Here is a 24,921-nt window from a genome sequence, read left to right as displayed (position 1 = left end):
CCATCACTCTGGGACGCTAAGGCAAGAGGAATGCAAGTTTGAGCCCAAGGGGGTAACTTGGCAAGACCTTGTGTCAAAGTAAAAAACAGAAAAAGGTTTGGGAATTTAGTTCAGTCCAGAGGCCCTGGTTTCAATCTCTAGTATTACAAAAAACAGACAAACAACCCTCACCAAAAACAAAAAAATTTTAAAAAAAAAGAGTGAATAATATCCAGGTCCACAATGTTTTATCCAAAACCCTTGGAATCTGGCATATTTCAGAATTTGGATTATTTCAAGTTGGGAAAGGCAGTAACAGAGGGCGTATTCTGCATTTTGCTCACCTGGGTCTGGGGTAATTATAAATTTATTTCAGGCTGGGGGTTGAGGCCCTTTGGTCCAGGGCCTCATGCACGTAAAATTTATGCTCTAGCAGTGAGCAACAGCCCTCCAGCCACCTCTATAACTTAAAATTTTAGTACTTCTGTATTGAAACACTAAATAGAATAAATTAAAACCATAACCAGCTCTGTCAGTAGGTTTTTTCTTGTTGTTTTTTTGCCAAACAAGTATGAAAAGCATGCAGTTTTTGGAGCCTGTAGTTGGAGAAGAAGACCTATGATAATAGTAGTAATAACAAAGAAAACGTGGAACAGTGTGTTATCTATTCATTTATATTTTTGGTGGTTCCAGGAACTGAACCCAGGGCTTCCTACATGCTTGGCTGAACTATATCCCAGCTCAGTACAGGTATTTATGATCTACCAGGCACAGTTTGTGTGTGTGTGTTTGTGTGTGTGTGTGTGTGTGTTTACTTCTTTACGCTTATAACAACCTTCTAGGTAGAGCCTGTTATTATTGCTGTTGTGAGAAGAATAAAAGAAAGCATAGAGAAATTAAGGAACTTGCCTAAGGTCACAGCTGCTAGAGGCCTAAAAGAATGCTGATTTGAGCAGAAGCTGGATATATAACCACTGTGCTTTGTTTTGTGGAGTGGGTAACTGGAATCAGGTGTATCTCCACAGTTCCCGCGGTTTAGTTATTAACTGTACTCAGTGAACACACTCAGTGATATGGGAACTGTTTGTGCACACAGTAGTGAGGGGGTACAGAAACTACAGACGCCAGGAAAGTGGAATCTTTGTTTTCTGAGGGGTGTAGATAATGGAATATGTGATCATGGTTCCCTGGCAGGACTGGCACAAATGCCCAGGGCAAACTCACATTGCCTTGCTTATTTCTCCTAGGGAAACGAATCCTGAAAGTTTCCGCTGTTGCACTGCAAGGATGGAGGCCCCCCTGGTGAGTTTGGACGAAGAGTTTGAGGACCTCCGGCCCTCCTGCTCTGAGGACCAGGACGAGAAGCCCCATTGTTTCTATGGCTCATCTCCCCACCATCTGGAGGACCCCTCCCTCTCTGAGCTGGAGAATTTTTCTTCTGAAATAATCAGCTTCAAGTCCATGGAGGACCTCGTAAATGAATTTGATGAGAAGCTCAATGTCTGCTTTCGGAACTACAACGCCAAGACTGAGAACCTGGCTCCAGTGAAGAACCAGTTACAGATCCAGGAGGAGGAGGAGACCCTTCAGGATGAGGAGTAAGAAGTTTTTTTTTTTTTTGTCTTTTTGAGACAGGGTCTTGCTATGCAGTTCAGGCTGGCCTTGAGCTTACTTTGTAGCCCAGGCTGGTCTTGAACTCTCAACGATCCTCCTGCCTCAGCCTCTCGAGTGCTGGGATTATAGGTGTGCACTACCACACCCGGCAAGAAGTTTTACTTGTCCTCTGCTGCTTCAGGTGAGAGCCCGTAGCCTGGGCTCCTTGATCTAGAGCTAGTTGCTGTCTGTGGATTTACATGGTACTTTATTTAATTTTTATGCTGTGCATAGAGTTATGCTCTGGTGATTTGTGGCATTTTTTTTTCTCTGTATGTCCTTTTACAGTGACATACCTGCAGAAAGCTTTCTTAGCTTGAAACTTGGACAAACGAGGCTTTTAGGTTTTCTTAGATAGAAGATGCAAGTTTAGGAGCACAGAAAATTTTGCCTTCCTGCTGGATGTGGTGGTGCACACCTGCTAGACCAGCACTTGAGAGGTTGAGGCAGGAGGAGCGCCACAAATTTGAGGCCAGCCTGGGCTACACAGTGAGACCCTGTCTCATAAAAACCAAAGAGAACAAGAAAAAAGAAAAACATACATCCACAGTACTTTCTCTTCTTGTGTTGAGACAGTCTTGCTATGTAATCCAGGCTAGAAGGCCAAGCTATTTGAATGTGCAGTCCTCTTGCCTCAGCCTCCTAAATCCTGGGATTACAGGGATGTGTCACCATGCAAGGCAACTTTCTTTATGTCAGTGGTAATCAACTCAGATATTAGAAACAAGGACCAGAAAACAATAAACTGTGATAGAAGAATCTATTATTGGACATATTTGCCCCAAGAAGCACCAGAGTTATGAAAATCTTAAAATTGTTTATAATTCTGGAGTCTTGGAAAATTATCCACAATATTAAGATATGTACAAATAGTAAAGCATCCAAACTTAAACTGAGAGTGCAGGGAATTGTCTGGGACAAAATGAACATAAGACCGTTTTTTAAGGATGTGGATACTGGCTACCTTCTGAGGTCCTAATAGTTGTTAGGGAAAAGGAATCAGAGAAACGTACTATTCAAGGAGGGACTGGAAAGAGAAGGGTGACCTTTTACATTAATTATGGGTGTTACCGAGGTGATGGCATGTGCCTGTAATCTCAGCACTTGGGAGGCTGAGGCAGGAGGATCTTTGTGAGTTCAAGACCAGCCTAGGCTACAAAGTGAGCTCAAGGCCAGCCTGAACTGCATAGCGAGACCTTGTCCCAAAAAGACAAAAAAAAAAAAAAAAATTATGGGTGTTTTAGGCATTCAGAAAAATATGCATGTATTCCTGATAGAGCTAGTACAATATGCACGGATTCTTCAGGAAACACAATAAATGTCGAATAGTTGCTCATGGAAGTTTGGAGCAACTGTATTTTCTTTTAATTTAATTTGTTGGGGTTTTTTGTTTTTGCCATGCTGGGGAGTTGAACTCAAGACCTAGTGTATGCTAGACAAGTGCTCTTTCACTGAACCCTACCCCAAGCCTGGTTTCTTTTTTTATGAACTTGAGTGGGAAGAGTTGCTCATGAGTAAGGGGCAAGAGGCATAGAGGATCCTGACTGTATTTGGGAAAGATTGCTCCTTAGACTGCGCCTCTGGGAGTAGGAGCTATGTATCTTACTCACTGTTACTATCTGCATTTGGTGTGTAGTAGGCAAATAGTATGTTTGAATGAAACACTGCATATCAAATGAGTGGTAGTAGCTTGCATTGTAGGTCCAGCCAATGTATTTCTAGGTCCACACCATTTCCTCCTTTTCTTTTTACTTAATGGTGTTGGTATATCTGCAGGCTGTGTGTTTCAGTTCAATTTTAAGTTTCCAACTGATTCTTTTTAAATTCTGAGCCTGTTATAGCTTGTTCAGTTTCTGTAAGTCAGGCAATCATGGCTCTGGGGTTTTGTTATATGGAGTACCTTTTCATTCCAGTGCATCAAGCAATGAACTAGAAACACAAAGAATATGAATTCTAATTTTCGTACTCTCACTAACTCACCATGTGACCTTGGGCGAGTCACTTAACTCTAGTTGGCCCCGTGGTCCTTATCTTGGAAACCCCCAGAGCTGAACTGTGATGAAGTGGAGTTAAGGACTTGCAAAAAGCCTCATTTTTTCCCCTCACCCAGAAGGTGCTCTGAAAATGACATTTTAAGATGCGTCCCATTTCTTTTGCATGTGACAAATCATTTCCCCGGCTAAGCCCTTCCTCTGCCTCATTAAGGGTGAAGGCCCAGTGAACAGGTTTGCCCTCTCATCTAGCTCATCAGCAGAGGCCACTCCATGTTAATTGCTGTCACGTGGGAGTGTGGGTCTTTCTAGTCTGGTTTTTCTTACTTGACTGCTTCCCTGCCCTCAGCAAAGAGGTGGAGGGGTGAATAATTCCTTAGAGGTCAAGTGTGATGTGGGGATGAGGCAGAGAGAATAGAAGCAAAAAGGACGCTGTACTTCCTAGGCATTCAGTGCATCTATAGTCTCTTTTCAACTTACAATAAAAATCAGAATTATACTACACACCTGGTTTTATATGCACTATCCAGCTATTTCACCTGTGAAACTATGACAAAAGAAAAAGGATGATGTGATGTCTAACCTGGCTGCAGATCTCTTCTAGTATTATTGTGTGAAATCTGGTTGGGTTTGGTATCTAGAAGACTGTTTCATCCACAGATGAGTTGAAAATGTTTTAGGCAGGGTTTTTTTTTTTTTTTAATTTTTTCAGACAGGGACTCACTGTGTAGCCCAGACTGACCTTGAACTCATGACAATCCTCCTGCTTCAGCCTTAAATGCTGGGATCACAGGTGTGCACCACCATGCTCCTCTGAGTGGGGGTAGAGCTAAAAAACAGAAGCCAAAATTCTTGATTAAACTAACCTCCTCAAAGCTGGCACACATCATAAATCAGATGCAGTGATTTCCTTAGAAGTTTTGACTAGTTTCTTTTCTTTTTTTACATAATATCTTATCATATAACCCAGGCTGGCCTTAAACTTGTGGCTATCCTCCTGCCTTGAGTGCTAGGATTATAGGTGTAGGCCACCATGCACAGCTACATTTTGATTTCTTTAATCCTCATTTGGAACTATATGGCCAATAAGTTGGGATATCAGTTTATCTTTTCATTGTGAGAGTACGGAAGTTTTAGTCCTTAAACAAGAGTCAGGTTTGAACGTGGTATATATTTTCCGGTTTTAAATTTAGAAAATATTTCAGAAGCTCTTTGTGTATATGTGACCATCCTTTCCCTTTGCTGTAAGAGATGGGGCCTGGCATTTAGGACCTCTAGAGCCACTACCACATGGGAGTGGACAGTTGTCTTACTTTTCTTGATGCTGAAGCAAAACACCTGACGTCAACCCACAGTTAAAGGAGGAAAGGTTTATTTGGCTCATAGTTTGTAGAGGTGTCAGTACATAATCGGCTGGACGCAAGGCTGGGTGGCATGGCAGAGGGGAATTGCAGAGGAGAAACAGTGCATGGCAGGCAGAAGACAGCAAAAGCAAGCAAGCAAGGACCTTATCAAGGTCTGTCCCTTTTATACTGTATCTAGGCTACCGGGATTAGGGCAGTGCCAAATCAATCAGTGGACTGATTTAGTATCACATACCCTTAATCCCAGCATCACACACCCTAGATCAGCCAATCTGAAAAAGCCCCACATATGACTATATGAGTCTTTGGGGGGGACATCTAGGTACCAGCCCTAACAACAACCCTCACCCCACTTTCTGCCTTACTGGGACCCCTCTCCTCTGTTACAAGTACCCTGCAGACAGAGGAGCCACACATGTGTGAACAATTGCTTGTGTTAAAGATGGGTTAAGTATAAAGTCCGTACAATCAGTAAACTGCCCATCATCAGATATACCTTTTTGTTGTGCTTGTTTTTGTTTTTTGAGACAGGGTCTTGCTACATAGTTCAGACTGGCCTTGAAATCACTATGTAGACTGGCTAGTCTTGAACTCACAGCAATGCTCCTGCCAGAGCCTCCCAAGTGCTGGGATTACATGCATGCGCCATCATGGCTGATAATCATCAGATACACTTTAAATCGAAGACAAGTAAATACTGTATTTAATAGAGGGGGAAAGCTGATTGATACCTGTTTTCTTAGAGGTTCATTTTCCTCATATAGAAGGCAGAGATAGTGTTGATTCTACTTAAACATTTGAAAGAATTTAAAAAGTTGTGCAAAGGCATTTGTGTGTTAATAATTCCTAATTCCTCCACATGAATGGCAAAATCTTATTCATGTTAATATACCTAAGTATGAGTATTGGCATGATTGGGCATAAACAAACCCTGGACAAGGGAAATAGTTGCCAAGGGGGAATTAAGTGAAATGTTACGGGTAGGAATTTTAATGAGCCTCTTAAGCCACCTACTGTATAGTCAGAAGTAGGTACATAGATATGAGTGAGGCTGCTTGTGTGCGTGTATTTATTTGTTAGGGCTGATGGAACCCAGGTGGCTATGTTGCTGGTCCCAGGCCCCGTGGCCCTTTGAATACAGGTGGATTGGCACAACCCCCTCCACTGGGTTTGCTCATCCCTGCCAGCACCCTTTTCCAAATGCCTGGCCCTCTGTGGAAAACCATAATTCAGTCAATTTTATAGGTGCCTGACCCCAAGTTGCAGACTAGGAACAGTTTCTGTGATTGGGGACCAGGACAGCAAACAGAATCTCAGAGTTATGGTGGCACAGGGGAAGGGCCTGAGGCAAGCTGTTTCGTCATCTTTGTTCCGTGATAGTGTGGAGAGCTTGTAGGGTCTTTTTTCTCTAAGGTAAGAGTAAGTATAAACAGCACAATGCTTCTTGGAGAAGTGGAATTAAAAAATTTGGGGGGCCAGAGATATAGCTCAGTGGCACAGTGTCTGCCTGGCAAGCGCAAGGTCCTGAGTTCGAGTCCCAGTACCAAAAAATAAACTTTTTTTTTTCACCCCTGGGATCAAATCCAGGACCTTGCACATCCTCAGCAAGTGCTTTACCATTGAACTGCACGCCCAGCCCTGACAAGTGAAATGCTACCGTCCACTCTAGGGCTCTTGAGCCCTTCCAGTTCTCTTCCTTACTGAGAACTTTGTCTTCCCCTCCTGCCACTGGCTCCTCTGTCCCTGTGGCTGCCTGCCTGCCAGGGTCCTGCCTCTGCCTCCCAGGGACTGGAGACCCAGACAGGAAGTTGTCACATACCTGTTGCCCTGAGCTCCTCCTCAAGCAGACCGATGAAAGCGCAGGGTCTGCATAATGTGGGTGTGGGTTTGCACACAGAGCCCATGTCCAGACTGCTGGTGCAGGCTGTGATTTGGATCTTGGTATATTATTCTGCTCCCTATATCGGTGTCAATCATAAAATAAATCATAAAGATTTGGAATTTTTTTTTTTTTGTACTAGGAATTGAACTTAGAACCTTGCACTTGCCAGGCAGGCACTGTGCTGTTGAGCTTTATCCCTGGCCCAAGGTTTGGAATTGTTAAGTGGTGAGACATATGGGCTCTGTTGCTGTGAGGCCTGGGTTCAAATCCCACCTTTGCCATTACTGGCTGTGACCTTAGACAGCTTAATTAATTTCACCATGTCTTAAGTGTTCCTCTTTAAATATCTGCTTTGTAGAGCTGTGGTGAGGAACGGACACATCAGCCAGCACACAGCTTAGACAGCACTTGGCTCACGGCAGGTGCTCCGTGGGTGTAGACTGCACGGTGATGGTTGAGTGGGCACTGGGCAGGTGCGGTGGGCATGCAGTGATTATGCAGAGGGGATGGCGGCTTGTCTTAAAGGTCACTTATAAACTTCAAAGCATAAGAAGTACATCCAAAAAGAAGAAGAAATGGGAAAGAAAGGAGAAATGAAGATGGTTTGAAATTCCAAGGAGATAATGGTTTAGGGAATTGTCTAGAATTGAGAATTAGAAGATAAAACTCAGAGCATGTTGGTGAAGGGTTGGGGGAGAAAAGCAGGCCCTCCAAGGTGATCTGAGTTCCCAGCTGCTACTTTAAAGATGTCACAGTCTCAAGGTCATTCCACGGTGGACAATTGGGCAATCTATTTAGGTCCCAGCTTCCACCCGGCCCGGGGCAGGGCAGGTGCAAAAAGACTCCTGCCTATTTTGGGCTTTGCTGAATCTGTCCTCTCCAGGCACTTCCTATGGGGACAAAGCTGAAGGTCAGTATGCACATGCTTGTTTGCTCTCAAAAAAGAGTGCCAGGCAGTGTGCTGAGGAGCCCCGTGGCCTTTGCAGTGGGTATGGTGCCTTGGGGATGGGAAATCAGCTTATCTCTTGGCTCCAGAGTGCTAATAGGACTTGGATTTAGAATTAGCCTGGATGGAGGCAGCTCTTACAGTGGCTAATGGGCTCTCACCTGTGGTTTAAGAAGTAGGCTCTGACATCCTGCTGAGAAGTTTTGTTGTGAGCAGTTGAGTTCTCTCAAAGTGCTTTCTTGTGGTAGAAAAATAACAAATAAGCAAGTGCTTCAAGCACTGCCAACAAATTATGTTTTCTTGGGTTGTTTTTGTTTCATCTCTCATTGCATACATGGTGCCCAGGGAAAACCTTGCCTTCTATAACCATATATCATATGCTATTCATTCCTGATTTTATGTTAATAGCTCCTGTGAAGCAGGTTGGTGGCACACACGTGTAAGCCCAACACTCTGGAGGCTGAGGTGGGAGGATTGCTGTGAGTTTGAGGGCAGCCTAAGCTACATAATGAGTTCAAGGCCAGCCTAAACTACATAGTGAGACCCTCTCCTCCCCCCAAAAAAGCACTTGAGCTGGGCATGGTGGCACACACCTATAATCCCAGCACTCAGGAGGCTGAGGCAGAAGGATCACTGCAAGTTCAAGGCCAGCCTGGGCTACACGGTGAGTTTAAGGACAGCCTGAACTGTGTAGAGAGACCCTGTCTCAAAAAGACAAAAAAAAAAAGCACCCGTGTCTCACATTATGTAACCTGTGTTATGTGTGTTATGTGTTATGTATCTGTTTTTTTATTGTTTTTATTTTTTTATTTGCATTTACTTTATTTTAAAGAGTAAAAGAAGGATAAGATAGTAATAGGGAGGCTTACCAAATTACAGACAAAGTGGTAGGAAATTATCAATGGTTGTTGTTTTACATATTGTTATCTATAAGAGTTTCTCAGGAAAACAAATAGACAAATAATAGTGAGTTACAGACAAAAGTGGTAGGAGATTATCAATAGTTGTTGTACTATACTTCGGTATCTTCAAAGTGGCTTCTAAAGAAAATAAATGGAGCTATACATGAGTGACCAATTGAATAATCACTGACTATTCTCAATGGTTGTTGTAGGAAACACATAATAATAAACATACATCCATTTGTGAAATAGCATAGGAACAATACAAACATTATAGAGTTATGGACAGATTAGTAGGAAAATATCAATGGCTGCTGTAATACATGGTGGTATCTTCAAAGTGGTTTCTCAGGAAGACAGAGATATGCAAGAAGGATCTAACAAGTAGTTATAGCCTAAGGGTTGTCAAAAATAGCATATTACCTCCTCACCAGTGACTCCTTTCACTGAGGTATGATGGCTGGAAGGAAGGCCAGGATTGAAAAGAAGGACCGAGAGACTTGCACCTGTGTCTACCAACAGGCTGTTTTCTTTTTCCTCTATAGTCATGATTACCCAGGGCTCCTCCATGGAGATGACAGCTTGGCCAGAGGGAGAAGGCAGAGTAAGCCCTGGGTCCCCTCATTCTTGTTGGACTAACTGGTAGGATGGGTCTGAGGCCCTCTCGGGCCTCCGCTTCAGAGGGAAGACCAATCTCCAGTGGTCACCTTTGCATTCAGGGCATGGCCCAGGGTGTCTCTTAGGGCAGTTCCTCTTGAGGTGGCCTGGCTTTTAACAGTGCTAGCAGATGAATGTAGTCGTCAAGTTCTTCTTGGGGCCCTGAGAATCAGACTTAGGGTCTGTTTCTCTTAGTGCTGCAGCAAAAGCAGCTGCTTTTTCTCGGTCTCTTTATTTTCTCTCCTTGGCCTCCCCCTCGTCATGGCTATAGAATACTGAGGAGGCAATTCTTACTAACATCTCAAGTGAGCCATCTGGGGCAAAAGCCATTTTTTGTAGCTTTCTCTCTCCAGTATTATATATCTGATTCTAAGTGTGGGTGCCCTCAGTATCTATTTTACACTTATCTTTCAGCATCTTACAACATGTGCTTGATCCCTATGTAGACATACGTGCTTATTTTTAAATAGCTATTTCCTTAGATTAGTTTATCTAAATATGATATGTCTTCTTATATCTTAGTTGCACAAGTGTTTTTTGTGGTAGGGTGATTAAACCCAGTGCCTTTGCACTGAGCTATATCCTTAACCCTCTTAAAAAGTATTTTGTATTTTGAGACAGAGTCTTGTTCTTTTTTTTTTTTTTTTTTTTTTGTCATTTTGGAGACAGGGTCTCACTATGCAGTTCAAGCTAGCCTTGAGCTCACTTTGGAGCCCACGGTCATCTCGAACTCAGTGATCCTCCTGCCTCAGCCTCCCAAGTGCTAGGATTACAGGCATGCACCGCCATGCCCAGCTGTCAGAGTCTTGTTCTAGATCACTAAACTGCCCAGGCTGGGCTTGAATGTGATCCTCCTGCCTCACTCTCCCAGAGTGCTGTGATTACAAGCATATATCACCACATCTAGCTTACCGAATATTAAGGCAAGTGCTTCTGCCTGTCATGGCTGACATTATTAGAAGCTTGGTTTACTAATTTCCATTAATCTCCTGTGTTGACTAGTTTATGTATTTTCCTGACACATAAATGTTTGTGACTTCAAAATTTTCCCCAACCTTCCCTTTTTTCCCCCAAAGGAATCTTTCTGAAATAAGTCAAATGAAAAGAAATTATTTAAAAAAAAATCTTGTTATAACATACTGTCAGAATTTTATTTAAAATTTTTTAAAATTTTACCTTCTTTTATTTATTTATTTTTGAGACAGAGTTGTACTGTGTAGTTCAGACTGGCCTTGAACTCACTCTGTAGTACAGGCTGGCCTCAAACTTGCAGCAGTCCTCCTGCCTCAGCCTCCTGAGTGCCATGATTACAGGCATGCACCACCACAAGCTGCTCAATGTACTGTCAGAATTTTAAAAAGAAATGTTAACAGAAGAAGCCTCATCCCGTACTAAAAACAAACTGTGTATCTGGAGGTGTTTATGGTTCCTTTTTTGTGTTTACTGGAGAGTGACCACGATGGAGCTGTAGCACACATAGACTTTACACTACCAGAGGGCAGGATTGTGCCACTTGGGGCAGCCAAGAGCATTTTGGGTCACAGAGAGCAGTCACTACATTGGCATTATCCCTTTCCCATATTAGACACCAAGAGGTTAATTCCTGATTGTGTAGATTACAGAGCATTGAAATGGAAATGTATATAAACTAGATGACAACCCTAATTTTAATGAGATTCATCCAGAAAATCAGTCCAGATCCCCTCCCTCCCCCTCTCTTGCTCACTCTCCCTGCCCATAGGAAAGGAGCACAGGTGCTTCTTAGGTTCTGAGAACGATGGTTTGGCTGGAGTGCAGATTCATTTCCAAGGTGAGAAGCAAACCCTTTCCCACCTGCGCCCGGCCAGCCCCGCACTCTCGCTCTTTCTCCCCGGATGCAGCCCCGCTGTTTTCAGCTGCTCTGCCTGCGCACTGGAAGGCAGATGATCTCAGCCTGACACACACAGCAGCCTCTCTCCCGCAGGCCCAGCTCTTCTTTCTCCGGGCAGGGCCAGGCCACAGATGTGTGCTAATGAGAGCGTCTCTTTGTTTACAGGGTTTGGGATGCTCTGACGGACAATTACATCCCTTCACTTTCGGAAGACTGGAGGGACCCAAACATCGAGGCTCTGAATGGCAACAGTTCTGACACTGAGGTATCTCTCTGGGGCCCCCTACTTAGCAGGGTTTGGAAAGCTGTAGAATCCAGTTAGAAAAACATTCAGTAGCTCAACAGTCTTCCGCAGCAGTGGGTCAGAATCATCACTGTCAATGGGTCTGATGAGTTGCAGAGCGGAATAAAAAAATGAGATAAGAAGGACATCATCTGATGTATCTGAGGTGATAGGAATGGTTATGTGTTGAAAGTGTAAGTGCAGATAACTTCAGTGCATGCGTGCGTGTGTGTGCGTGTGTGTGTATGTGTGTGCGCATGTGCTCTCACATGCCCTAGAGGTGGAGCCGGGGCTGTGCACGTGCTGAGCATGCTCTCTACCAGTGAGTTACACCTCCAGCCCTGCATATAACTGCTGCCATTGATCTGTGTACTATAACCTGCTGAATAAGGTGGTTGGTGAAAAGACGAGGGGAGTGACTATCACAGGCTTCTTTTGAGTTCAAATAATGATGGTATTTTAAAAATCTGATTTGTTTCATCTGATAAACAGTTCAGATTCATCAAAAACAATGCTGACAGATCTTATAGCCTGGCCCTGGGGAAGAATTCCTTTCTTCCTTCTCCCCTTCCTTCCTTCCTTCCTTCCTTCCAGAACCTAGTACATACTAGGCAAGAGTTTACCACTGAGCTATATCTCCAGTCCAAGAGTTTTTAATGTACCAACCCAGGAGACATTTATGTGTCTGGGCTGGAGTCACTGTCTGTGGGTACTAGTGCCAAAGAACAAAGTCGCCTAAAGTGTTTGGCAAGGACTTCTGATGAACAGACTTTTTTGGAGTTAATTTGCATAAACTAAGGGGAATGACCTTTCAGAAAGTCCAGATTGCCCTTCCTGGCTGACTCTGCATGTAGAATGGATGGTGTCCTAGTCAGTATAACAGAATATGTTAAGTTGAGTGATTTATAAGCCACAGAAGTTGATTTTCCACAGTTCTGGAGACTGGAAGTCCAAAAGCAAGCTTGGGCAATTCAGAATCTGGAAATGACCCAATTCCTGGCTCATAGACAGCGCCTTCTTATTGTGTCCTCACACTGCAGGAGGGACAAACGAACTCCCTTGAGCCAGTTTTACAAGGCACTAATGCTATTCCTGTGGGTTCCATTCACATGACCTAATCAACTCCCAAAGGCTATCACTTAGGAGGTTGAGATTTCAACATAAAGATTTTGAGACAATACAAACATTTACCTTATAGCAAAATGTAAAATCATGTAACTGCTCTGTCCATGTTAAAGGGTAATTTCTGCCTTGCTTGGTTTTCTAGGGGTAGCGATGAAGGAATTTTGACAGTTGTGTATCAGGAAGGGTTGGCACAGTGCAGAAGATGCAGCAAAGTGATGGGCGTGGGGTCTGGCTCTCCTCTTCCTAGGTGCTCCTGCACTGAGTCCAAAGCAAGAGAACTGGAAACACATTTTTTATTGGAGAGTATATCAGCAGATTATTGCTCAAAATAACCCATCATCATTTGGCTGACTTGTTGAGAAAGTGGCTGTACACCCTTCTTCAGTCTTGTGATAATTTAAATTCAAAATACTCAGAACCTCAAGTACCCATTGACTGAAGCAGGCACAATGGTAACTTGGAGACTAAGGTTTGCTAGAGACTTCTCCGCAGACACCACAGCTGCAGCTGCAGTGCTGTCTTGAGCTCTTGCTTGCTCGTTTTCCTTTGTAGCAGGTGTGTGCACAGTGCTGAGAAGTTACCCAAAATGCAAAGAAGGAGGCAATAATGGAATAAGTCTAGCTACTGAAATTAAATCAGTCCCATCATGCTGCAAAAGGCAGATTTTTCTTTGTTATCTCTTTGGCCACCTTTCTGGCTCATTTTGTGGATTAAGCCAAAGGATATATAAGATGGCCTGTCCTTCCAGAGGACTAATTTATCCTCATCTGCATATTTCCCTCAAGAGAGCTAACATTTCAGGGCAAATTGAGTGACCCTGGGAAGGATGACCTTGAGTGGTGCTGTGTGGCAGTCTTTTTCTTTTTTTTTTTTTTTTTTTTTTTTTTTTTTTTTTGTCTTTTTTCTGGTACCGGGAATCGAACTCACGACCTCGCGCTTGCCAGGCAGGCGCTGTGCTGCTGAGCTAAATCCCCAGCCCCGTGGCAGTCTTCTATCTAATCCCCGGGAAAAGGATGGAGCATCGCCAGTGAATGGAGGAAGGCTTTTCTATTTTTTTTCTTTTTGTCTTTTTTTTGAGACAGGGTCTCACTTGCAGTTCAGGCTGGCCTTGAGCTCACTTGGTAGCCCAGGCTGGCCTCTAACTCGCAAGGATCCTCCTGCCTCAGTCTCCCGAGTGCTGAGATGACAGGCGTGCACCACCACACTCAGCTAGGATCTTCTCTACAAATGTTTGTAGCTCTGTCCATTTTTTCAGGATTTCCTTTGTTTCTAAAGAAGAACTTTGCTGCATTGATTGCTGATACCCCTCCTCCTCTTCAGAAAGCTTCTCAGCTGCCATTGTCTGGGTCTCGGCCAGAAGTTCACGTTCCTCTGTAGGCAGCTCCTCTGAGTGTTCCTCCACTGGCTCCTCAGCATCACCACTGTCTGCCTGCAAGTCTATGGACTCTGCTGTAGTGACAGTGTAATCAATCATGGAGTCCACTGAATGCTTAGGCTCCTCTACACAGTCTTCAAAGCCTCTCCAGCATAGTTTTAGGCCACACTTTCTTCCAGGCAGATCCATGTCCTTAGAAAGACATTGGTCCTGGATTTCTCAGTTAACCCCACACAGGAAAGGATGTTGTAATGTTCCTTCCAGAACTCTTTAAGGGTGAAGTCTGTATCTGAGACCATCTGGAAGCCCTTCAGGAACAGTTGCTTGGTGTATAGCTTCTTTTTTTTGTTTCTTGTTTTTTTTCCAGTACAGGGTATTGAACTCATGACCTCACGCTTGCCGGGCAGGCGCTGTGCCGCTGAGCTAAATTCCCAGCCCTGTGTATAGCTTCTCAAAGTTAGCTATAACCACTGGGTGTGGTGATAACACACTGTAACCCCAGCACCCAGGAGGCTGAGGCAAGAGGATTGGCGCAAGCATGAGGCCAGCCTGGGCCACATAGTGAGTTCAAGCTCAGCTTTAACTGTGTAGCGAGACCTTGTCTTAAAAAAAAAAAATAAAAAAAGTTAGCTAAGACTTGCTGGTCCGTAGGCTGCAGTAGAGGAGTAGAGCCATGGGAATTCTTCAGCTAGTTCTTCTTCTAAATATTGTGGGTGAACCGGAGCATTGTCTATGATGAGGAGAGCCTTGAGTGGTAAACCTTGTCCTCTAGATATTTCTTAACAGTAGGACAGAAAGCCTCCTGATCCACTCAAAAAAAAGTACTCTTGTTACCCAGCTTCTTGTGTTAGATCTCCACATGACCCATGGGCTATTCTTCATGACTTTATGTTTTCTGAACACTCTGGGAGTCTCAGAGTGATAAACCAAGAGACACTATCTTGAGATCACCAGTCACATCACCAGGCACATAAGGTTAGCCTATCCTTCATAGGCTTGTGGCTTGGCATTTTCTTCCCTTCCTGGGTAATGTATTATCTCCTGAGCATTTTCTTCCAGAAAAGGCCAGTGTCATCACAGCTGAGAACTTGATGAGAGCTGAAGACATTTCTCTGTATCTTTGTTTCAAAGTGGCGTATGTAATTTTCAGCAGCCTTTTATCAGCACTGGCTGGTTTACCAGGCCTAGTTATGTTGTGAATCTCAGTTCTTGCTTTAAAATTATGAAGCCACCCCTTACTGGCATGAAATGTTTCACCATTATCACTCATTGATGGATTATTTTTTATGAGATCAGCATTTATGACCCTAGCTTTTTCCTAGATTATAAACTCAGATAAACTATAACCTGCCATCTGCCTTTCATTTATCCATACTTATAATAACCTCTTGCCTAACACTGTTGATGATAACTTACTCTTTTGAGTAACACCTTTAGCAACACTAGCTTCCTTATACAAATCTTTTCTCTGTAAGATTGTCGAGATGGTGGATTCTGTTTTTTGTTTTCTTCTTTTTGTGTTTTGTTTTGTTTTTCTTCTGGTACCAGGAATCTAACTCATGACCTTGCGCTTGCCAGGCAGGCACTGTGCCACTGAGCTAAATCCCCAGCCCCAAGAGATGGTGGATTTTGACATGCTGCGCATAGTAGTGAGATCAGTCACACAAACACCACTCTCATATCTCTCCACAGCTTCCTTCTTCTTTTTGATTGTGATTGCTTTCTTTACCTTCCCTTCCTTCCTTAGCTTGTTTTAGCTTTTTTGGGGCCATTTTGATAGCAGCAATTGTAACAATTATATGAAGCACTGACTGAAATCACACCCACAAACATGCACATCTGTGTTTAGACTGACACTTATATACACTTACATGTGTTTTTCTGGCACCATGAGTCTTTGTTTACAACTGCACAAGTGGCCAGCATTTGGGTTGTTTTTTTGTTTTTTTTTTTGGTTTTTTGAGACAAGGTCTCACTATGCCATTCAAACTGGTCTTGAGCTGACTTTGTAGCCCAGGCTGGTCTTGAACTCACAATGATCCTCCTGCCTCCGCCTCCCGAGTGCTGGGATTACAGGCACGCCCAGCAAGCATTTGGGTTGTAACTCAAGACTCTGATTTAAGTTAAATCTAAAATTATGAGTGTAACCCACGTTGTTCATATGCAGGGCCAGTTGAGAACTTGAGGTTCCATTGTATATAGTTTAACAAAATCAAAGAATACTTTTTAAATACTGTTAGGCCAGAGTCCCTTGTGTTTGTCTTTCCCTGTTCTATGGTGGTGACCACTTTTATTTCTTTCAGCTGTTTTTGTTTGTTTATTTTGTTTGGGGCATAGAGTTTTACTTTTTCTGATAGCATATTGATATTGCTACTTGCCTTTCAGTGATAACAGGCTGCTGCGGCAATGCCCTACATTCGCCACCGCTCTTAGTTACTTTCTCGTCACTGAGAACCAAGACCTCCCTCCTGCAATTTGAAGGAGAAAAGGTTCTGGCTCATAGTTTGTAGATGTTTCAGTCCATAGAAAGAGATCAAAGGAGGAGGAGGGAGGGAGACCTTCCCAGGCCACTCCCCGGGGACCGCTCCTCCCACAAGGCTTTACCTCCCAACCTCACATTTAGCTCTAAACTCACCAGTGTACTAATCTGTTGATGAATACCACACCTCCACAATCCAATTGCCTCCCCAAAGCCCCACCTATGCGTACTATAACATTATTTCTTTGATTCTTAAAAATTACAATTCGAGAGCTAGGGGTAGCTCAGTGGTAGAGTACATGTTTACCATATGTGAGTCCTGGGTTCAATATATATATGATGAAGAGTTATTTATTTATTTTTTTGAGACAGGATCTTGCTATGTAGTTCAGGCTAGCTTTGAACTCACTATGTAACTCTGGCTGGTCTCCAACTTGTGTCAATCCTCCTGTCTCAGCCTCCTGAGTGCTGCATTGCAGGTGTGTGCCTAGATTTAGTTCTTTTACACAGCTCCAATACTCACACTTACCCTTTTCCTTTTGTAATATAGTATTGTCATTAATCTATAGTTAATTCAATATTAAATATCTATGCTATTATAACTATAAGCATACTATTTCTAGCTGAACCATGTAGTATTCTATAAGAATATACCCTCTCTCATTCAATGTTTAGTTTATACTGAAATAAAAATTAACTCATTTGTTTGTTTTTTCTTTACTTCAACTCCAGCATAACTATCATTGGTTCAACCCAAAATTCTGGCAGAAGTGTACAGCTTAAAATATGCTTGTGCTGTGTTCTCTTTTATTCTGGTCAACCAGGTGTGGCCACAAAGGGAGACAGGAAAGAGGGTCAGGAGAGCAAAGTTTATTATACAGTGCTCCCTTCATGTCCGGGGAGATTGGTCCCAGGACTCCTTGCCAGTATAAAAGTCCAAGGATGTGCAAGCTCATACTTAAAATGGTATAGATTTTCATAGAACCAATGCACCTTTTCTTGCACCCTTTAAATTATCTCTAAGTCAGTTATTAGTATTTTTTGTGTGTGTGTCTTTTTAAGACAGGGTCTCACTATGCAGTTCAGGCTGGACTTGAGCTCACTTTGAAGCCCAGGCTGGTCTTGAACTTGCAATGATCCTCCTGCCTCAGGCTCACAAGTTCTGGGGTTATAGGCATGCGCCACCATGCCCAGCATGTAAATGTTATTAAGTTATTGTACTATATATATTGTACAACAAGATAGTATAAGAAAAAAGTCAAGCCAGATGTGGTGGCACATGCCTATAATCCCAGCACTTGGGAGGCTGAGGCAGGATGATCGCTGGGAGTCTGAGGCCAGCCTGGGCTACACAGTGACAACATGTGTCAAAAAAAAAGTCTGTACATGTATAGAACAGATGCAGTTTTTTAAAATTTTTGATCTGTAGTTGATTAAATCTATACAAGAGGATTTCTCTGATAAGTAGGCCCAGTTATAGTTCTGGGTTCTAGAAATGGGAGTCAGAACAGGCCCTGTGTGGCCACCCAGGGAAGCCTGTTGGCCAGGAGGCAGAAGTGGCCAGGGAGAGTCTAACCACCACTTCCCTGGAGTGTCCTTGGCTAACTCGCTCAGGATTGGATAGTTTGAGTAACTGGTGGACATTAGGCTATGGGACGGTCCCTGGCTGCCTGGCCCCTGGTCCTGGGGTACCCATGGCAGAGGAGTAGACTTGTTGGAGGTGCTGCAGCTCAGCCCCGGGTGTGTGCACATCAAAGGCCACTCCCAGCTGAGGGCCCTTGCAGTCCCTGAGAATTGGCTCCCTCTGTAGGTGTCTCTCCTCACTCAAAAGAGTTACATCGGCATGGTGGCGCACTCCTGTAATCCTACCACTCGGGAGGCTGAGGCAGGAGGATTGCCATGAGTTCAAGGCCAGCCAGGGCTACAAAGTGAGTCCCAGGTCAGCCTGAACTACATAGTGAAACCCTGTCTCAAGAAAACAAAAAAAATTTTTAAAAGGTCAAAACATCATGATATACAGAAAATAAAAAATATGAACCGTACCGTGATTAAAAAACCTGCTAGGTGTGATGGCACATGCCTGTAATTCCGGCACTCAAGGGGTAGAGGCAGGAAGATCTTCGCGAGTTTGAGGCTACATAGGGAATTCAAGGCCAGCCTGAACTACACAGTGAGACCCTGTCTCCAACAACAACAAAAAAAATCAGATCTTCTGTTAATTCAGCATTTTTCTGCCACAAACAGGTGTGGCCGCACACTAGATCTTTGGCATAACTTGTCCTGGGCATTTCCTTCACCTTCATCTGGGCATTCTTCCTGCTTCCTGTCCTGTCCTCTGGGAACGTATGTTTACCTTCTGGGAAGAGCACCTTGTTTGGATGGGGGTGTGTGCTTGAAAAAAGTGTACAGAGGAATATGTTCTTTAGAGCAGGCAAACTGTCTTTCACCTGTTAAATACTTGAGCGGGTTGTATCTGATAGATAACTATTCTTGCTTATCCTCAGAATTCTGAAGGCATTGTTCTCTAGTTTCAGTTGCTGTAGAGAAGCCCAAGATCCACAGTGATTTCTGTTCTCTCTAGATGTGTTTATATCGTCTCTGTTTTCCTTTCTCATTTGAAATTTAACAATGTGGGCCTTATAGTGAGTTTTTTTTTCATTCATTGCACATTACAGTGTGTGCTCAACCTACAAGCTTGTGGCTTTAAATTCTGGCATGATTCCTTGTGATATTTTTTTCTGAAGATTAACTATTTTTGTCTTCTGCCCCTATTGAGATGAGAATGCAGTTCTCTTTTATTATGCTGATGTGATGAATTACACGAATTAGTTTTCAAATATTAAATCAACCTTGCATGATAAACCCAGCTTGTCATGAGGTAAAAACCTTCTGTTTTAGTTTTTGCCTTTCTTTTCTCTTCTGAAGCTTTACTAAAGCTTGGCATGTAATAAACTGCGCAGATTAAGTGCATAATTTCATGAATTGTGATGTGTGTGTACATCTGTGAAGCCACCACTACAATCCCAACACTGGACATGTGTCTGCCCTCCCTCCCTCTCAGCCCCAGTCTCTGGGCTTCTCGGTTGTTAGTTACTGTCATACAGTTTGCGTTTTCTAGAATTCTGTATGTGTGGATGCATGGAGTATGCACTTTTGTCTGCCTTTTAAAACTCACTATAATTACTTCCTTTATTACTATTTTTCGGCCCTGAGGATTAACTCGAGGCCTTTCACATGCTAGGCAAACGCTCTACCATTGAGCTACGCCCCCAGCGCAGTGTAATTCCTTAGCTATTCACTCAGGATATTGAGTATTTCCACAGTTCATTCCTATTGTATGGCTATTTTACAATATGTTTTTTCAAGCACCTATAGATGAACACTGGGTTCTTCACAGGTTTTGAATTTTGAAAATAAAGTGAACATTCTTGTCTAAATCTTTGTGGAACATAGGCTCTGTTTCTCTTGGATAAAAACCTAGGGGTAGAAGACTGAGTCATATAATGAACATATGTGTAACATTGTGTGTGTGTGTGTGTGTGTGTGTGTGTGTGTGTGTGTGTGACTAGGGATGGAACCCAGGGCCTTTTCACTGTGATACATCGCTAGCCCTTTTTATTTTTTGTTTAGAGACAGGATCTCTCTAAGTTACTGAGTTCCCCAGGCTGGGTTGGAACTTGTGACCTCCTACCTCAGCCTCTCAGGATGCTGAGTTTGCAGGTGTGTGCCACCACACCTGGCTTATGTGTCTTTTTGAGACAGGGTTTTACTATGTAGTTCAGGCTGACCTTGAACTCACTTTGTAGCCCAAGCCAGCCTCAAACTTGCAGCAATCCTCCTGCCTCAGCCTCCTGAGTGCTGGGATTACACGTGTGTACCACCACACCTAGCTGTGTGTAACGTTTGAAGGAACTACCAAGCTATCTTCTAGTTTGGGAGCTCAAATTGTTACACATTCTCACCAACAGTTGTTATGGAAGTTTTAAAAATTTAATTTAGGCATTTTAGTGAATGTGTAATTATATCTTATTTTGGTTTTAATGTGCATGTTACTAGTGACGAAGGATGTTCTACATCTTTTCAAGTGATTATTTACAATCTATATTTTTTCCTTGTTTTTTTTTTTTGTGACAGGGTCTTACTATGTAGTTCAGACTGGCCTTGAACTCACTATGTAGTCCAAGCACTGCAGCAATCCTCCTGCCTCAGCCTCCTAAGTGCTGAAATTATAGGAATGCATCTTATGACCTGTATATTTCATGAAGTGCCTGTTCACATTCATCATTTGCCCATTTTCTTAAAGGCATGTTTGTATGTTTGTTATTGAGTTGTAAGAGTTCCCTATATATTCTACTTATAAATCCCTTGTCAGATCTGTTTTACAAATATTTTCTTTTGACCTTTTAATTTCCTAACATTATTTTTCTGCTTCTTTTTTTTAATGGTGCTGGGAATTGAACCCAGGGCCTCACACATATACTAAGCACATGCACTGACATTCCAATTTATTGATACTTTTTTTTTTTTTATTTTAAAGAGTAAAACAAGGATAACATAATAATAGGGGGGATTTAGCATATTACAGACAAAATGGTAGGAACTTATCAATGGTTACCGTTTTACATATTATTATCTACAAAATAGTTTCTCAGGAAAACAAATAGACAAATAATAGTGTGTTAGAGACAAAAGAGGTAGGAGATTATCAAGAGTTGTTGTGCTATACTTTGGTATCTTCAAAGTGGCTTCTAAAGAAAATAAATAGAGCTATACATGAGTGACCTATTGAAAAATCATTAACTATTCTCAATGGTTGTTGTAGGAAACACATAATAATAAACATACATCCATTTATGAAATAGGATAGGAACATTACAAACTTTACACAGTTATGGATAGATTAGTAGGAAAATATCAATGGCTGCTGTAATACATGGTGGTATCTTGATACTTTGTTTTTTATAGTTTACACTTCTTACATTATAGTTCAGAAATCTTTTTGTTTTTGTTTTTCTTTAATTTGTTTGTTCTGAGGCAGAGTCTTGCTATGTACTTCAGGCTGGCCTTGAATTCATGGCGATCCTCCTGCGTCAGCCTGCCAAATGCTGAGATCACAGGCATGTGGCACCATGCCTGGAAGAAATCTCTGTAATAACTGAGGTCAATAAGATTTTCTTAAGTCTTCCTCTAGACATTGTATAATATTAGCTCTTATATTTATGTCTATGATCCAGTTCAAATTAGTTTCTGTATAATGTGAGGTAAGGGTCAAGTTTCATTTTTTTTCCTGTGCAGCTATTTAATTGGTTCAGTACCATTCATTAAAATATTATCCCTCCCCCCCATTAAATTGTTTGGCATCTTTGTTGAAAATCAGTTGATCCTGTATGCATGGGTCTCTCTGAATTCCTTTTTTTTGGATAGGGTCTTGCTATGTAGTCCAGGCTAGCCTTGAACTCACTATCTCACTATATATTCTGCCTCAGCCTCCCTAGTGCTGAGATTGTAGGTGTGTGCCACCATGCCCAGCCTCTGTATTCTGTTTATATATATTATATTAATGTATGTATATGTCTATCTTTATGCCTATACAACATTGTGTTGATTATTGTAGCTTTATATTAAATCTTTTTTTTTTTTTTTTGGTACTGGGAATAGAACTCAGGACCTGTGCTTGCCAGGTAGTTGCTTGTGCCACTGAGCTAAATCCCTGACCCTATACTGAGTCTTAAAGTAGAATATGTTCTCTATTCTATTCTTTTGTTTTTTCCCAAAGTTGTTTTGACTATGTTAGGTCCTTTATATTTCCATACAATGAAAACCTACAAAAAACTTGATCTAAAAACAAAACAAAACAAAACTTGAACTGTGATTGTGTTGAATCTGTGGATCATTTATATTCATGATTTTCAGATAGTAAATCAGCATTTCATTTCTAAGATAAACCTCAGTTATGATGCTGTGGCAAACAGAAGCACTGAACTGACACCCAGGGTTTGGAGGCAGGTTTATTTTACATCAAGGGGCACTGATTAGGATCATTACCAGAATATCAGGCCTGGATCTCTGATGGTCTAGGGCTTTTATATGATGCATAAGCAGCACGAACAAAAGTGAAACATAACAGCCTGGAAGTTCTGATTAGCTGTCAGGGTGAGATCATTGGTTACAAGGCTAGATTAATGACCATCAGTTACAGGAATAGATTAATGATCACAGAGCTTGTTACAATCAGACATCCTGTATGTTTGATTATACCGTAGTGGTTACAGGGGTAGAGAAAGTAATTACAGAGCCATGAAGCAGTTACAGAGCTAGGCAGTTTCAAAAAGAACAAAGTTTTAAAAAAGATAAACTTTTTAAAGCTGGACTTATACTGGTAGGAATTTTATATTCTGTTATAATTATAATTTTATATTTTATTTTATAATTATAATTTTATATTTTATTTTATAATTATAATTTTATATTTTATTTTATAATTATAATTTTATATTTTATCTCTGGTACAGTTTTTCCCTTTCAATGATTTTTTTCCTCTATGTAACGTGGAATTTAGTTTACTAATGATTTTTGTTCTTTTCCTGTAATTTGCTTCTGTTCTAAGGTCATTGAATTAAAAATTGTTTTGTTTTGTGAAAACTTTTGTTAGATTGATGTTATTTCTTGCTTAGTTTTTTTGTTTGTTTTGTTTTTCGAGATAAGGTCTCTCTGTGTAGTTCAAGTGGCCTTGAACTCGTGACAGTCCTCCTGCTTCAGTCTCCTGAGTGCTGATATTACAAGTGTGCATCACCATGCCCAGTTTAAAATCTTTTTCCAATATAAATTTATCCACTCTAGGTTTCTTTTTTTCTTTCTATTTTTTTTTTTTTTGTCTTTTTGAGACAGGGTCTCGCTATGCAGTTCAGGCTGGCCTTGAGCTCACTTTGTACCCCAGGCTGGTCTCGATCTCACAATGGTTCTTCTGCCTCAGTCTCCTAAAAGATGGGATTACAGGCATGAGCCACCACACCCGGCTTCCAATCTAGCTTTTTTATGCATATCATTTGTGATATATATGTATATATATGTAAATAAAATGCTCTTTCCACTTATTTGGTTGCTATCTTTTTTATCCTTTTTTTTTGGAACTAAAAAAAAGACTTTATTCAGGGCAAGAGGATGCAAATATAAAAATCAAAAGCTTATCTAGCATTTAGTTAACTCTCCATTTTCTGTTTGTCCAGTGAGAGCTGGATATTATTTGTACATTTTCTAAGGGTCCTGGTCTGCTAATGAAATCTTTATACAAGGGGAAAGTGAGGGGCCGATTCCTTAAGGGGCCCTCTGGGAGAACTCTCATCAGGGCAGGAGTAAACGCTCATGTCTGCCCACTTCTTTCCCTTCTGCTTCATGTGTATTACAAAATAATCACTGCACGCAGTGCTGAGGCCTGCAGCTAGTGAGAAGAAGCTCTGGAAGCCCACTTTGCCATCTCGGCACTGGTCCAGGGCCTTCATGATTTTGTCCACAGCCAGAGGGTCTTTTTGAATTTCCAAAAATCCAGGGAACTCCTTCTCCATGAGTACTCTCAGGTCCTCCTTTGTTGGGTAGCATTTGTCCCCAGCAAACTTGTGAAAGGTAAACATCATGGTTTCCACGGCGTGTTCCATTTGAGAGGGCAATTTGGGGAGGTCTGTTGAAACCTGGGCGCGGAGGCTCTGCGGACGCGGGCGGGGAGGAGCGCACCGCGGGCTGCGCGTCTTTGTACGCGGGGCCGTGGGGCCCGCGCGGGGTCTCTTTCTTATACTTTTAAAAAGTGGTTTTTCAAAAGTATAAAAACCCCACCGCCCCGCGTATAAAAAAGTGGTTTCTCACGGGCTGGGGATTTAGCTCAGCGGCACAGCGCCTGCCTGGCAAGCACAAGGTTGTAAGTTTGATTCCTGGTACCGGGAAAAAAACAAACAAAAAAAGTGGTTTCTCTAGGGATTGCAATATACATTATTTAGTTATTCATTTGGTCTATTTGGAATAACTACTGTGCCTCTTTACATAAAATGTAGAATTCCCACCAGTATAAGGCCATTCCCCCCATCCTTTGTGCTATTGTGATCATATATTTTATTTCAGTTTACATTTTATACTCCACAATGTCAAATAATTTTTGTTCCAGATAATTACCTGTCTTTTAAAGAAATTAATAAAAGGAAAATAATAATATTTACAGTGTTCTTGGTCATTTCTGCAGGTCTGATTTTTAATCACTCCTTTTCATCCACCAAAAACTTTTTATAGAATTTCTTTTTTCTTTCTTTCTTTTTTTTTTTTTTCCCAGTTTGGTACTGGGGATAGTAGGGGCTGAAGTCGGGGCCTTTGCACCGAGTTACATCCCCAGCTATTTTTTCATTTCTTATTTTTGAGATGAGGGTCTCGCCA

The 24,921-nt window shown here is 42.0% G+C and overlaps 1 protein-coding gene across 3 annotated transcripts in view; it reads left to right on the top strand.

Moving 5' to 3' along the window:
• Fez1 (fasciculation and elongation protein zeta 1 (zygin I)) overlaps nt 1–24,921 on the top strand; it is a 52,692-nt gene that overhangs the window by 7,078 nt on the left and 20,693 nt on the right. For 2 of the 3 annotated variants that reach the window (XM_005378460.2, XM_013511169.1), the window contains exons 2-3: nt 1,227–1,577; nt 11,410–11,509. In XM_005378460.2, coding sequence (XP_005378517.1) covers nt 1,267–1,577; nt 11,410–11,509 — 411 coding nt within the window. In that variant the 5' untranslated portion in view covers nt 1,227–1,266. Of the gene's footprint in view, nt 1–706; nt 730–1,226; nt 1,578–11,409; nt 11,510–24,921 lie in introns of those variants that run through there. The other variant, XM_013511170.1, reaches the window with a different exon arrangement.

The sequence above is a fragment of the Chinchilla lanigera genome, unplaced genomic scaffold, assembly GCF_000276665.1.
Source record: "Chinchilla lanigera isolate Chin_1 unplaced genomic scaffold, ChiLan1.0 scaffold00011, whole genome shotgun sequence".
Taxonomy (NCBI): Eukaryota; Metazoa; Chordata; class Mammalia; order Rodentia; family Chinchillidae; genus Chinchilla; species Chinchilla lanigera.
Note: the sequence above shows the minus strand (reverse complement) of the source record. Positions and strands in the feature narration are given on the sequence as shown.